General features: G+C 40.0%; 1 protein-coding gene across 3 annotated transcripts in view; it reads left to right on the plus strand.

Moving 5' to 3' along the window:
- The window catches only part of LOC109470432 (calcium/calmodulin-dependent protein kinase kinase 1-like), a 39,130-nt gene that overhangs the window by 5,729 nt on the left and 17,454 nt on the right, over positions 1-15,947 (plus strand). For 2 of the 3 annotated variants that reach the window (XM_019769383.1, XM_019769384.1), the window contains exons 3-10: positions 2,217-2,271; positions 3,117-3,868; positions 4,657-4,704; positions 5,922-5,975; positions 7,907-7,955; positions 11,052-11,182; positions 12,230-12,266; positions 13,808-13,829. In XM_019769383.1, the coding sequence (XP_019624942.1) occupies positions 2,217-2,271; positions 3,117-3,868; positions 4,657-4,704; positions 5,922-5,975; positions 7,907-7,955; positions 11,052-11,182; positions 12,230-12,266; positions 13,808-13,829 (1,148 nt within the window). Of the gene's footprint in view, positions 1-2,216; positions 2,276-3,116; positions 3,869-4,656; positions 4,705-5,921; positions 5,976-7,906; positions 7,956-11,051; positions 11,183-12,229; positions 12,267-13,807; positions 13,830-15,947 lie in introns of all 3 variants that reach the window. The other variant, XM_019769385.1, reaches the window with a different exon arrangement.

Here is a 15,947-nt window from a genome sequence, read left to right on the forward strand (position 1 = left end):
AAATAAGCTGAAGCTTGTTTAAACCGACGAAAATGCGAATAACGCGCTGTAGGAAATGTGTCAAATCGATGGCGGGGCTGGCTCTGGGAAAAACTGCGATCCGCCCGTCCAGATGGCCGCCGACGTCCCGCCGCGCGAGGTCTAAACATAAACAGCCGCCTGTGAAGCGGCGATTAGCGCTTGATTGATAAGAGCCAATCTTCTTTTTGGAAAATTCCGAAACTTGTGTTTGTAAACATTTTGAAATTAAGATCCCATTTGATTGCCACTTTCAAAATTTTTGCAAATGATTCTAACATTTTCGAAAACATGCTATTCAGGTACTTACATTTTTTATAATAATTTCAGAATATTTATAATATTTTCGAATTCCTCACCTCACCTCACCTCACCGGTCCCATAGCAGTCTGTCCTGCCGTCGGGGCAACTAAACTGTCCACAAGAGTTATCCACCCAGGGCGGTAACTTGAATTATTTGAAACTAATTAGAAAATATTAGAAATATGATTAAAAAAACCGCACGGTGACTTCGAATGGACTCTAACGCATCTAAATATATGTGGTAAAATAAACTTGCGACGCATAATTTCTAGCATGGAGGTAGAAGTTTCTAGTGTCTTCGCCGTTAATAATACGTAACCACTGTACTAACAGCAACAGTAGTATATCGCCTGCACGCTCCAGCGAAAGCCTGTCTGTGTTGCTATGGTGATCTGCTAGAACATGATCTTTGACCCGACAGTACAGGCTCATGAATATTCCACCCGCTCTGATTCGCTACCGCTCCGGGCGCCAGCCGCCAATCGTCCGGTGTGCGCGGTAAGTGACACGCCCCTAGCTCGAGAGGCTTTGTACAGACAATGACAGACACCCGGCCAGATCCGGACGCGAGGAGAGCCAGGGCGCAAATCAGGGGTCGGCGGGGCGTGTGGCTTTCCCTGGCCGAGAGATTATCGCTCACTCGCGGTAGGGGATGGCACCCAAGCTAGCTCCAGGATAACATCGGCGACCCCGAGCCGAGTGTGCTGATTGATTGGCGAAGATGTAACCGCAAATGGTCAACCCGCGCGACCATTTTCACACACTAACAACAGTAACGGGTGTCCGAGACACGAAATACAAATAATCTTACGCCCCAAAACACATATACAATAAAACAAAAAAAACCTAAGCACCATCTACAGCCCATTAACAGAAGATACACCGAGTCCCGTCTACCCCAACGCGAAATGCATGTCGAGAACGTCTGAGACAGTATACCACGGTATTTGTAAGTTAAGAAGTCGTAATATACGCCGAAAACATCCGAAATTGCGCAAGAGGGCGTTGACCCCTGACCCATTGGCCCACTCGGAAGTTGGCTGGCTGCGACCCGCGCGACCATTTTCACACTCGATACCTGAAACCCCCTCTCACCAGATGTGGACGCAACCTACGACACTTTATACACGCCGAAAACCAAAAGACAAAACCACTTTCACACACAAGGGGTGTCCATACGCTGTCAAAACGCATCATTTTCACGCACTAAAACACACATACTAAAAAACAAAAACAACGTGCACCATCTACAGCCCAATAGCAAAACGTATACCAAGTCCCAGACATATCCGTCCACCCAAACGCTAGAAACGGCTGCGAACGTAATTTTCATCTTCCCCCACAAAACCTCCGCGCACGGGATACATCCCTACCCGGAGGTAATGACAAGTTTTCTGCTACAATACGCCTTTATAAGCGTCTTGACGTCGAAGATTTGTTGATTTTTTCATGCGTACTCGAAAAAAAATTACTGATTTTCCAAAAATTAATAAACGTACCGTGCAAAATAAGAACGTACTGGGTGGACGTTCCGGCCAAAAAAAAAAATAAACGTACCGGTACGTTTATTCAGCAGATGAGAGTATATATGTACATGTAACTACTCATACATGTATGAAACTTTGTAAGTATGTGTGTGCTGTGCACATGTGCATTCATGATTCTATGTGAGTGTTTGAAATCGAATGGCCTTACACCAAAGGTGTAGGTGGGGTGGGTGTGGGTGGATTCTAATAACATTTGGTACATATGTGGTTAGGTCAAAGAAATAAAGCATTTGGGCTTCTTTAAGCATGATGATCTGCTTGCCTTTTTCCATGAGGCATAGTATTGCACTTGAGTAATGGTCTGCTCTAGTTAGTAAGAAAACGTACATGCTTTATGCTATTACACAGGTCCGGTTCAGTGAGACAGATGAACAGTGCATACCAGACCTAGAACACATACCAGGTAGGTAAGTCCTGAAAATAAAACAGTGGTTTTCGAAAATTAAGTCAAGTCAGAGGTCTCGGGTCCCAGAGACTGGACAGTGTGTTTGTGTTACAGACTGGCAGTGTTACATGTAGCTACCCTGAAAGATCTGTTGATTATTTATGCCTGTAGATGTACATGTACATAGATGTCACTTTGGTCAGTTGTTGAATGATGCATGAGGCCACTCATGTAGAGGATGAAAACTAAAACATCTCCATAAACAACAACTTACCCTTAACTGTCAAGTTTATTAACATTTCTGTTGTTATTGGAGAAGTTTAGAAGGCCATGTTAATTTGTTGATTCGTTCAGATACAGGTACAGACCTATATCTAAACCTGTATACATGTACCTGTACCTCATATCTAAACCTGTATACATGTACCTGTACCTCATATCTAAACCTGTATACATGTACCTGTACCTCATATCTAAACCTGTATACATGTACCTGTACCTCATATCTAAACCTGTATACATGTACCTGTACCTCATATCTAAACCTGTATACATGTACCTGTACCTCATATCTAAACCTGTATACATGTACCTGTACCTCATATCTAAACCTGTATACATGTACCTGTACCTCATATCTAAACCTGTATACATGTACCTGTACCTCATATCTAAACCTGTATACATGTACCTGTACCTCATATCTAAACCTGTATAACGTTACATGTACCTGTACCTCATATCTAAACCTGTATACATGTACCTGTACCTCATATCTAAACCTGTAACTGTTTATGATACATGTATCTGTACGTCAGGTACACAGCTCTTATTTCTAGTAATAAAAGATTTTTTTTCCACAGATAGTAACCTTGGAGTTTTGGGGCTAGAGGGAGGAGACCAGAACTCTGTACTATTGCTTGACTCGGCTCAGCAAAAAGAATGTCTTCCTGAAATGTCTGCCATGAAAGATCAGACTCCACACGTGTCTGCAAAGGATTCACAGATGCACTTGTGCAAGCTGGGCGCAGCAGATGTGGGAGGGATAACAGTGAGTGGGGAAGAGGACACATGGAAATATCAAGAAAGTCCCCTTGGACTCAGTAAGAACATCAACCAGATGGAATCATTAAAATGTAAGAAATCTAATGGCATCCAGGGGAGTGAGGAAACCAGGGGATCCCAGACACAAGACGTTCCTGCTAACAATACAAAACAACAGAACAGCATTCCTGACCTGGAGAGCCAGGAGAAGGACATGTTACATGCCAGCAATACAGCCAACTTGCCTCTGACCACAGTGCCACCCAGACTTGGCAGGACACAGACTCGCTATTCCCTTCCTGAAGACATTGTCTATGTTCTAGACAAAGTCAAGGATGCACAGTTGCCTGATCTACACAGACAACCATCAGTAGTTGTTACTGACAGTCAGAACATAGTCTCACAATCAGGACCACAGGAACCATCCGGGAAGGAGTGTCTGGATCGACCCATCTACCCAACATTGCCTTACTCACCATACTCCTCACCCATGGCTTCACCCAGGCTATCACACAGGTACCCACGCAGGCCTGCCACCGAGTCCCACAGAGTCAGCATTATGGACAAGGAGGTAAGTTTGCTGACAGTCTGACGTCTAATGAAGGTATCACACAAGGCAGCATAGTCCATGTGGTAGAATGTTGGTGAGACTGCTTAATATATATGTCTGATACTAAATAATTTGCCACATTTTCTACATTGTACACATGTAGTAGGTATTTCAATTTTAATTAATTCAAATTATACAACACAACACAAGTCGTACAAATGCAGGGATTGGTTAACGCAGCCCTGAAATTTTAAGGTACAAAGCAATATTCAGAGTATGAATTTTATGGAACAAATGCATCTATGATATACACATTTTGTGGAATTCATGTGCTTTGTTCATGATTACATACAATACTTTACTTAGAAACATGAATTTTACAGAATTCATACATTCCACAACTAAGATAAGTACGATCCACAACTGTCCAAATATTACCATTATGATTGTACTAACACTGATTCTCAGTGGATCTTATGAATTCCTCTTATAGTAATGGATGATAATTACGTATTTTCAAAAAGCATATGAATTCCATAAAATTCATTATTATTATTTCAGCACTCAAAGTTTTGAAACCAATGTAACTATGGGATACAAGTATGTCATGATTTTCATGTTGTGAGTTGCCCAGTTTTATTTGACCTTGTTATCGTCATTGATGCCTTAAGGCAAGGACATTATATAATGTCCTTGCTTAAGGTAAGTCTTTGGCAGAGAAATGTTTGAAGTTTAACATGGACCAAACTATGCTTGACCTTTTAGTTTAATTACCAAATTTCAAAGCATCTTTTTACTTTCCCAAACAGGACTTCACCCAGCTTAATCAGTACAGATTGAAAGAAGAAATAGGAAAGGTACATGTATGACATTAATAATGAACACAGTGCTACACGTACGTGTATGTGGTGTGTTTGTGGTGTTTTTGTATGCGTGTATGATAAATCATATGCATGTGAATGTGTGTGTGTGTTTGTGTGTGGATGGGGGGATGAATATGTAGAGGTGTGGGTGTTAGGAATTAAGGATGAGTGTGTGTGTGTGGGGATGAGTATGGAGGTGCATTTGTGTGTGGGGCGGGATGAGTATGGATATGTGTTTGTGTGGGGAGGATTGTGTGTGTGTGTCTGTGTGTGCGTGTGGTGTGTGGTGTGGTGTGTGTGTGTGTGCGTGGTGTGTGTGTGTGTGTGTGTGTGTGTGTGTGTGTGTGAAGGGGGATGAGTATGGAGATGAGAGTGTCACTGTGTGTGTGTGTGGGGGGGGTTGAGTATGGATGTGTGTTTGTGTGGGGAGGATATGTGTGTGTGGGGGGGGGTGAGTATGGAGGTGTGGTACATTTGGTTTATAGTCACCCCCCCACACACACACACCTGATGGGGTGTGTGTGGGGATGAATATGGAGGTGTGAGTCTACACAAACTCACACATCCATACTCTTCTCTACACAAACTCACACATCCATACTCTTCTCTACACAAACTCACACATCACTCTTCTCTACACAAACTCACACATCCATACTCTTCCCTATACAAACTCACACATCAATACTCTTCTCTACACAAACTCACACATCACTCTTCTCTACACAAACTCACACATCCATACTCTTCCCTGCACAAACTCACACATCCATACTCTTCTCTACACAAACTCACACATCCATACTTTTCTCTACACAAACTCACACATCCATACTCTTCCCTACACAAACTCACACATCCATACTCTTCCCTGCACAAACTCACACCCCCACACGTGTATGGATGTGTGAGTTTGTGTAGGGAAGAGTATGGATGTGTGAGTCTGTGTAGGGAAGAGTATGGATGTGTAAGTTTGTATAGGGAAGAGTATGGATGTGTGAGTCTGTGTAGGGAAGAGTATGGATGTGTTAGTTTGTGTAGGGAAGAGTATGAATATGTGAGTTTGTGTAGGGATGAGTATGGATGTGTGTGTGGGGGGATGTGTATGGAAGTGTGTTAACTCTGCGTGTACCATCTGATGTTACCCTGCAGGCTCATTCACAGATGACTATTTTAACATCTTGATTTCTAATGCTTTCTCTTTCTCCCAGGGAGCCTATGGTGTTGTGAAGCTAGCATATGATGAAAAAGATGACACAAACTATGTGAGTTTACCAGATAAGACTTGTATGTAATGTGATTTAACCATGGCTGAGGCATATAAAAAAAAAGAGTTCCACGATCTCATACCTTTGCCAAATGATGTTTACCCTTCCGGTTGACGAATTCTACAATTTGAATCATTTATTTCGCAAATAAGAGCCTCATTTGCATCAGTTCATCATATTCTCCACCCAATGACAGCCTTATCTTAACAAGAAAGGCTATTCTAGCACTTCCTGATAAATTATGCAAATGAGGTCATAATTTGAATAAATTATCTTAATTGATGTTCACCCTCACTTAACTTCCAAATGCGGCAAGTATGAGATTCACTGCAATAACAACTATGAAATTATAATAATTTCCCACTAATTATGCAAATTAGGTCTTCATTTACATAATCTATATCCCCAGATATTTTTCTCATTCTCAACTACATGTCACAAGTGTTCATAGTCCTATTATGGAACAAAGCAGATTTATAGAATTTCCTCATTAATTATGCAAATCAGATCCTTAAAAAAACGGTTTTTGAAAAACCGGTTGAAACTGCTAAATATAAGTCTGGTCTGAATGGGGTGAAAAAGGCCCACTACATGTACAGTTCCATAGAATCTGCTAGGAGGCCCAAAATTATACCACGTATACTCCCAGTCCCAACAGCTTTCAACCACTTAAAAATCATTACACTAACATTTCTGGAAGATTTTACATCAAACTTTAGAGCTCTGCTGCAATACCTAAAACAGCCACTAGGAGGCCAATTATCGAATTGACCAGCGTCTTTCCTGTCCTTACCTAACCAATGAATATCACTAACAACCATCTGCATTTCCTTCAGTCATTTTGCACACAAATAAAAACCTAGTAGACAAAAAACCCAACTCTCTGCAGCAATGTAGGAACATGATAGGATAACCATTTTCGAACTTGAACTTGGTTTCTATAACCGATGCTCACCTACCAAATACCATTAAAATCCATTCACAAATTTTCGAGTTATAATGCATACATACAACTTACAAATGCACAAAAACTCTGCTACTGTAACAGTACAATTGGGAGAAGCCAGGTGGACCATTTTTGAGCTTGAACTATATTTCCACAACAGCTACCCACGTGCAAAAAAAAAACCCATTCACTAATACTCGAGTTGACCTACATATGAAGAAATACCACAGCTGCTCCACCGCCTCCAAAACCAAAACAGCTTACTTGATGTAAGTAATCAGCTGTAAAGAATATGAGACAGTTTTTACTTTCTCTACTATGTACATTTTTAAGGAATATCATGGATTTTTGTTGAAGCCCTAGCCTTGAAATGATTTTTTTCTAAAAAATATGGACATGGCTATTGATGACATGATGGTCATCATGATGTCTTAAAAATGGTCATAAATTGCAGTAAGTCAAAAAAATACAGTCCATACTTAGCCATGGTTATGTCCCACTTGAAGGCCACGACAGTTTACTGTATTAAAGTTTGATGTTTTGGTTCTTTGATGTTCGGGCAGGAAGGGGTGAGGGTGGGGCTGAGGGATTTTAAGACAATCATGTCAGGACGGATTAAACAGGATCTATCTGGTGAGATACGAGCAGATTTTAGAATGGATCAATAAGCTCATTGGGAACCATAATTATTGTAGGTCAGAAATCTTTGACAACAAAGTATTTTTTTTAGTTCGGCTCAAAAGAACTTGCATATTATTCGCAATAATGATAATACTACCTTTGCAGTTATACACTGTCAGGAACAATGTACACGACTTTGTGCATCAGATGATTGTATATTTATCCTGAGATTTGTATTTTAATAATGATAATAATAATAATTTATTGAGTCTATTGGTCCAATCAATGAGGTTTAAAATATTCATAGACCATGTACAACTTTGATTGTTTGTCTATTAATAAGAACTATTTCATTTAACAGGCAATGAAGATTATTTCAAAGAAAAAACTCATCAAAAGAGATTTTTTCCGTAAGTATTTACTAACCTGCTTCAATCTGTTGACACAGACAGACTACACGTCAGATATATAACTGAATGAATACTTTAGAACAGATTTAGTTTATTTCACAGACTCAGGATCTTAGGACTAACTTACTATGGACCATCATGGTGTCTTCTAATGGACTTACTCAAGGAGAAATCAGTATCATTTGTAAGCTAATGCAGCATATTCGGTGTACAGAAAGTGCGAAATGGAACGAAATGGAACGAAATGGAACGAAATGAAACGAAATGGAACGAAATGGGATAAAATGGAACGAAATGAAATGAAATGTGTATGAAGGAAAGCCGTTTAGCCGTTCGTACGTTGGAACAGCGACGTCAGTGTCCGCTCGACGTCCAAACGGCAACGTTAATATTGATGGTATTCTAAGAACCGCAACGTTATACAACATCGATCAGGGCACGTTAAGAATAAAGTGACCGCAACGTTATAAGATTGATCAGGGTGCGTTAAGAATAAAGTGAGTTTTGAGTTGAGTAGTCAAAGTGTTTTTACTTTGTGTGGTAACTTGTTGCGGCGTTATTCTAGTCGAAACTTCTCATGTTTTGTCCTTGGTTCTGCCTTCCCGCAAGAAGTTTTGCCGATCTCGGAAACAATGTCCAGAGGAAATAATGAGACAACTACAGTTAACTCGCGGGGATGTCTAAATTTATGATATCTAAATGTGTTACGTTCAAGAAACACTGGTGGTTCATGCAATAACTTACAATAAAAGTACGGAACCAAGATGGCGCTGACAGAATCAAAACAACAACGGAGAATGGAAAGATCGACGTCGGCAGTGTTAGAAAACTGGCACTCGTAATGTAACATTTATTACTTTGTATCAATGGCTATATTTTCAAACAACAAGATCATTTTTACAGTACGAATCAGGGTTTATTTTATATTTTTTAGAAAAGGGTATAAGGGCGGCGTTTTGAGGAAATTGAGGATCAGGAGAAGTGCGCATAGTTGGCGGGAAAAATTCGCAGGGGGCAAACAGCAAGGTAAACATTCCTAGAGCCGGCCCACAAAAGTGTCATCCAATCATGGACAGTTGTCAATGGTGACATCTTATCTTCATCAATATTAATAAGCTACGAGTGGTGATTTTCAGGGCCGTTTTGAACCACCGTGAAAAGTTCCTGTGACTAATTTTTGCCAACCGTTGGTAACAATGGCGGATCATTTGCATGCGGTGGAAAGAAGTAAGCTCCGCCCCAGCCAACACAGCAAAAAGTGAAAAACGCTGTATAATAACGCTTGCCTCATGCACTCTTGTTGAATTCTGAAAATGAAATGTTACCGTCCAATTCCTTATTCTAGTCCTTACTTCCATACTCAGTTCTGTTTCCCTGTCACGATTTAGTGCAATTCGCAGCGGGTGATTAGCATAATCATACTAGAATATCGTCCTACGCAGATTTTGCACGCCGTACCCACATTTTTAAGAAGAAATTAGCCACACAAACACAGCAAAAAAAGTTATGCTGTATCTAATAGTATTGAATAGGTTAAAGAAATAAAACACATCATATTATTTATTCACCACTCTCTTCTGTATTTTAAACAGTCCATTCCTTATATTTTGCTATCTATTTAATCAAGTCGTTGTGTTTACATGTAAGGGACGCGGCGGGTGATAAAATTTCTCTCCGTGACCGTATGCCAGGACAGACAGAGACCACGAAAAACACGTCCGCACACTTTGACTGCTCAACTCAAAACTCACTTTATTCTTAACGTACTTTATAACGTTGTGGTCACTTTATTCTAAACGTACCCTGATCGATCTTATAACGTTGCGGTTCTAAGCATATGTTCTAAGAATATCATCAATCTTAACGTTGCCGTTTGGACGTCGAGCGGACACTGACGTCGCCGTTCCAACGTACGAACGGCTTAACGGCTTTCCTTCATACACATTTCGTTTCATTTCGTTCCATTTCGTCCCATTTTGTTCCATTTCACTCCATTTCGTTCCATTTCGCACTTTCGGGGTCCCCAGCATATTTCACTGCCTATCTTTCCCCATTGGGAAAATAGACTACTTCTCCAAATTTGTAGATCTGAAATAGACCAACCCAACAATCTGAACATCTCCCCACTCCAAATTTGACTCCCCCATACAATAATGAACTCCTCCGTAATGAACAAGGAAAAATTAATTATGTTTTTATCTCAAACTGTACTCTCTATAGCAATGAACAAAATGAACTTGTTAACGCAGCCTCCAAATTCTACCCTAACTTTTGCACAGTCATATACAAATGAAAAGAAAACTACTCTGCTCTTAACATCCCAAAACCTAAGTCAAACCCAGTAGCTTTTAGTAGTAAACAGATCTTTGTGTATTAATTTGCCTGTTCTTACACCAAACGTTTCTTGTGTACTTGCAATTAGCCCTCGGACATGAATTTGCAATAAAACAACTATTCATTTATACTTAATTCCATATGCATGTACTGAAGCATCCATTTTTTTCATCATTTGAAGGAATTTTTCTGCTCATGACAAACAAAAGTCAGTGTGTTAAGTCAGTGTGTGAGCCGTCAGTAAACTAAGCTTCGTCTGGGCAGAAGACAATTGTCAGCTTTTTTAGTCTAGATTTTTTTCTCATCAATCATGCAAATTAGGTCACCATTGAAATAGTTGATATCTATTGATGTTTCTGCCTTTCTTGGACCCCCTCAGATAGCATCAATTGTTTTGAACAATAGATAATCAAATGGGGATTAGTGTCTAACCCTAACAATGACATAAAAACAACATCACAGCAGCCATGTTTTCACAGGTAATTTTGAAAGAGACTTTTCAAAAAATGGGAAATTTATGTAACAAAACAGTCGTAAAAAAGAGACTTGTAAGAGCTTGCAAGAGATCTGAGATAGAATTTGGGAGAACAATGCCTAATCCAAAGAGAACTGCTGAGTACTCAATTGTCTGCTAGAGTACTCAGAGAGATTTATCCCTCTACTAGATAATATGATGTTTTGTCAACCTCTTCTTGAGTTATTATGTTTGGAAATTTTCCTCATATTTTCTCTCAAAAAATTCCTCTCTAACTGACTGGCCAGGCCGCCCCCCCACGCGTGGTGTGGGCAGGCGGGGTGGAGCAGCCCCGGCCAGCAGAGGTCTGCAGCAGATCTACAAGGAGATCGCCATTCTGAAAAAACTGCATCATCCTAATATAGTTCATCTGAAGGAGGTAAGAATGAACTGTCATCACATGACATTACATCAGGACTCAGCTATTTAGTGCTGGTAAGGCCACACCAATTTAATTTGTTGGTTCTCGGATTCGCCTCTTCGTTTTTTTCTGATCTGCAAAAAAAAAAAAATGATTCTTTTCCTGAATCAAGTGAAAAATGCTCATGTTTTGCCCCCCAACAGTTGAGGAAAGTCCTTTTCTTCCTAGTTGTTACAGTTTTCTCATCTATCATTGCAGTGGTTTGATTAAAAGTTCAAAATTCAATGTTTAAATTTTAACCCAGCCTTTTGTGTTGACTTCATGGCTCATTTCGTACCATTTAAGCCTATAATAGGATGCCTAGGCCTGTTTTTATTCTTATTTTTTTTCGCCCTGTCGCTTCATATTTTTTCTGAAAAAATCCGAGAACCAACAAATTAAATTGGTGTGGCCTAATGGACTAACTACAGTCGCTATTTCACTAACAGTTTTGTATATGGTTGAAATGCATAAGTTGCTATGTAGGAAGTCTAACTTCAGTGTAACTGAATAGTACATGTATCTTGTTATTTTACACGTCAATTATTTTAATGGACCTAATCATTCTTCATAAATGCCACAAAAAAGACAGGCATGTAAATGTTGTTTCCTAAACTGTTCATGAGGAAAGTAGAGACTTTAGTACTACTAAGTATATACTGTTAGCTCCTATACGACACTGATTCATGCCATCTAATAATCAATACTTTGTGCATTCTCATTATGAGCTTTTTTACCAAGCATATGACTGATATAGTTCTAGTCAAGATAATTTTTTGTCTGACCTTTTTGTCATACCCTCAGGGTCTTTTTGACCCATTTTTCAAAAGCTGAAAGTTACGATCATCTCTCAAACCACAAAGAATATACAAGGACATTATACACACATGTGTGTATAATGTCCTTGGAATATAGCATCCTTGGCGCAGCATTCACATTTTGTCTTTATTGGAATGCATGTAACTATATTATTGTACAGGTATAAGCTCCATTTTTAAGCTCCATATTGTCTTCCTACTTGTGCAGGTGTTAGATGACCCACAAGATGACTACCTTTACCTGGGTGAGTAAGAATTGGACTGTTATTTGAAGGTAATTAGTAATAGGTAATTAGTTAACCTGAAATTCTACATTTCAATAGGTGAATACATGGCATATGCTATAGACTAAGTGCACATACAATTAAGAGTTCTACAGTAACTGTACAAGCTCATACCTTTGCAAAAAAATGCTATCCTTTAAAACTGATGATTTATTCATAAAACTAGAAAGGCCAATATTTGCTTTGGAGCAAATACAGCGATGGGTTCACCACATTTTACGACATGGCAGGGAAAGAATGAGAAACACAAGGGAAAACAATGATTTACATTGATATAACTATAATATGAAGTAAAATACAACTAAAACAACAGTTGGATAGCTATTCCCTACTTTATTGGTTAGGAGTTTTAATTGCATAATGCAAACTGTTGATTTTCAAAATAAAAAAAAAGTCCATGCCCCGCATTCCAATGCTGGAGCAGGAAAGCTTGAAATACCTACCAAAACACTTGAATACAGACATACTGTCAGTATGGAAATGCTCTGTGCAGGTGTTAATCAAGTTAAATCCCAACAGCCAATCAGCAAGAAATGCTCTGTGCAGGTGGAAATGCTCTGTGCAGGTGTTAATCAAGTTAAATCCCAACAGCCAATCAGCAAGAAGTATAGAGGAAAGCTGCATGCCTATTGGTTGATGCCCTGCATTCCATTGTGATGACTCATGCCCAAACGTGGTAAACAAGGCACACTAACACAGTAATACATTTGCTATAACACAGCCAAAAAACTCAAATAAAACCATTCTAAAAGCCTGTATCACAATAATTTAAAAAACGCCTAGGGGTATTTGCCCACTGTACCTCCATACCAAATTTCAGGACCTTGGGCCCTAAAATGAAGAAGCTGAATCCATTTAAAAAATGGCAGGAGGAGGAGAAGAAGAAGAAACATCAGAAAAAGCAATATGGTTTCACCACACCACTTCGTGGTGTGGTGAACCCATAATTAATATTTCCTGATTGATTAATATGCAAATCATATTCTCCACCCAATGTCTTCTCTTAACAAAGAAGCCATTCTAGCATAAGAATTCCTCATAAATTATGCAATTGAGGTCCTGATTTCAAGAAGTGATTTTAATGATATTTGCCTTCAATTAACTTCCAAATACCCCCAGTATGAAATTCATAACAGTTACCACTATGGAATTATGAAAGCATTTTCTCATTGATTAATGCAAATTAGATCTTAGTTTACAGACTTAATATCTTCCAATATTCTAGGGCATCCAGCCTTAAAAAATCTTGCTTCAAAAAAGACTTGAACTTGATGCAAGCAAGTCTAACCCCCAGGCCAGTTAAGGGGGAAATGACGTTAAAAATTGGTTAGATAAGAATATGATCAGCTGATATAGCTATGATGGAAATGACATGAGGATCTTATTTCCATAACCAATGAGAAAAATGTATATTTCATCAGTTTACATAGTTTGGCGAATGTTTGAGATCGTGGAACTCTTTTTTAATTGTAATACTAAAAATCCTTTGTTTCTTTTCACAGTTTTTGAACTAGTTGAAAAGGGGTAAGTACAGAAATTGTTCATTCTTAGAATTCCAATTGTGTCAATGTGACTATGCTGTTACAGTATAGTCTTTCTTTGCAAAATCATGATTTATTATTATTAATTTATATTGGAAAGAAAAGAATAATGTTATTACACACAGTACCATGAGGCCTAGGAAAATTAATGTTTTGTTTCCAGTTTCACTCCTGAAAAACTAGAGTCGGTAGGTAGCATTTTTTAAATTAGGAATGCAAGAAAATTGTTTCCGACCATTTCCAAAGGAAATAGTGACTTTGGAAAAATTTGCCTGTATAACGGGTTTCAGGCTCTAAATCATAGGTTTGGGCTGAAAAAAAAACGTCCCACCATACATTATACAATATAATGTACAGAGTTTTTTTTTGAAAGGTCAGGAATACTTTTCTAGCACTTCTAACACAAATGATCCGACAAATACATTGTAAGGCCACACCAGTTTAACTTCTTGGTTACTGGATTTTTCTAGAAAAATAATGGAGCAGGCAGGCGAAAATAAAAATTAAAACAGGCCTAGGCATCCTATTATGGCCCAAAATGGTATGATGGGAGCCATGAAGTCAACACACCAGGCTGGTTCAAAATCTAAACAAGAAGCCATAGGTGACAATTCTCCGTGAAGTATTATATATTGCAACAAAAAGAAGTAGCCATTGGGGACAATTCTCTGTGAAGTGTGATAAATCGAACAAAGAAAAATTGTTTAAACGCGCGTCGGCTCAATCATCTTAAGACGCAACAACCAATCAGAGATGCGAAATGCCGACACGTGACGCGGGATTTGCATACAGTCTAAACAACGGGGAAGGGCGCGTGATGCCCGAAATATTTTTGCGTCAATATTCAGCGCCGTGTTTCAAGAGATTAATACCGGGAAACAATTTCTTTTCTTGTTTTGAACGCATAAACATGCATTTACGCTAATGTAGTATGATTCAGGGTTACTTTTTTTTTACCTGCTATGGCCAGATTATCTAAAGATGTGTGTATTGTGTGTACAATCTACAGAAAGAGAAATGTACATCAGGTACGATCATCCGATTTTCACGTTTCGGTTTTTTGGACTCGGTTCATGAACGTATTTTGGTTTGGCTCCTGGAATGTGCTCCCGGGACTGTCTACAGGGAACACTCGCACATTTGCGGTGTATCAGGACAGCGCGACTGGTCGGCATTAGCGCAGTCCCTGCAATTAGTAACAGTTGCACATCAATCCGGCCGAAAGCATGATTGTGTAACACAGGCTACTTCTTCATATACCGGCTCATACTACAAGACGCCTTTACAACTAGCAAATCACAAAATTACCCGATCTACTAGTATGTGCGGTTTACCAGCCCCAGACCACATCCGACCACGAGGCAGAACACATTGATGGGTTGCTCAAAAATATTGTCCATGTTTACAAAGAGCTGCTCCACTAACACTATGGAGCGGCCCAACCCAAAAATATTGGCCATGTGTACAGACAAGCGGCCAGCATGCTCGTTGCTAGGACGACCGGCCAGTTGCTACGTGACTAAATACACGCCGCCACTAGGTCGCCACAGCTGACCAGTTCGAAATCGATAGGATTACGTCATCGGTATTTACATTTCGTAATGCTGACCACTGACCACCCCACATTTCCGTCCCCATCAGCCTGACCGCGACTTACAACTACCGGTCCGACGGACGAAAACATTTCAACGACATGGGGATGTTTCGAAAATAAGCATGGTGTGATCGGGCTGAAAGGCCTAATCACGGAGAATTGCGACATAGTCCTCCGCCACGACTCTGACGTCACTTCCGTCCGCTCGGAGGAGAGAACGCAAGCAAAGCGCGGCAAGGTCAAACTCCTTCCCCTTTTTTCGCCTCTTCTCTCACCCGGCTTCGCGACAATCCGTCCTAGCCCTGCGGCGGCTTAGTGGGACATTCAGGAAAGCATGTACGCCGCTGGAAGAAGGACTGTGCGCCCGCCGGTGCGGTTTCAGGATTATGCTACAGAGCGCATAGCACAGCACTTGGCGCCCATTCAGAGCACGCCGACAGACGTCACAGAACGAAAAGACAACGTCCTTCCTACGGCGGAGAGGAGGCCCACGACGGATAGGAAGAC

Source organism: Branchiostoma belcheri, unplaced genomic scaffold, assembly GCF_001625305.1.
Source record: "Branchiostoma belcheri isolate BF01 breed outbred unplaced genomic scaffold, Haploidv18h27 scaffold224, whole genome shotgun sequence".
NCBI classification, from domain to species: domain Eukaryota; kingdom Metazoa; phylum Chordata; class Leptocardii; order Amphioxiformes; family Branchiostomatidae; genus Branchiostoma; species Branchiostoma belcheri.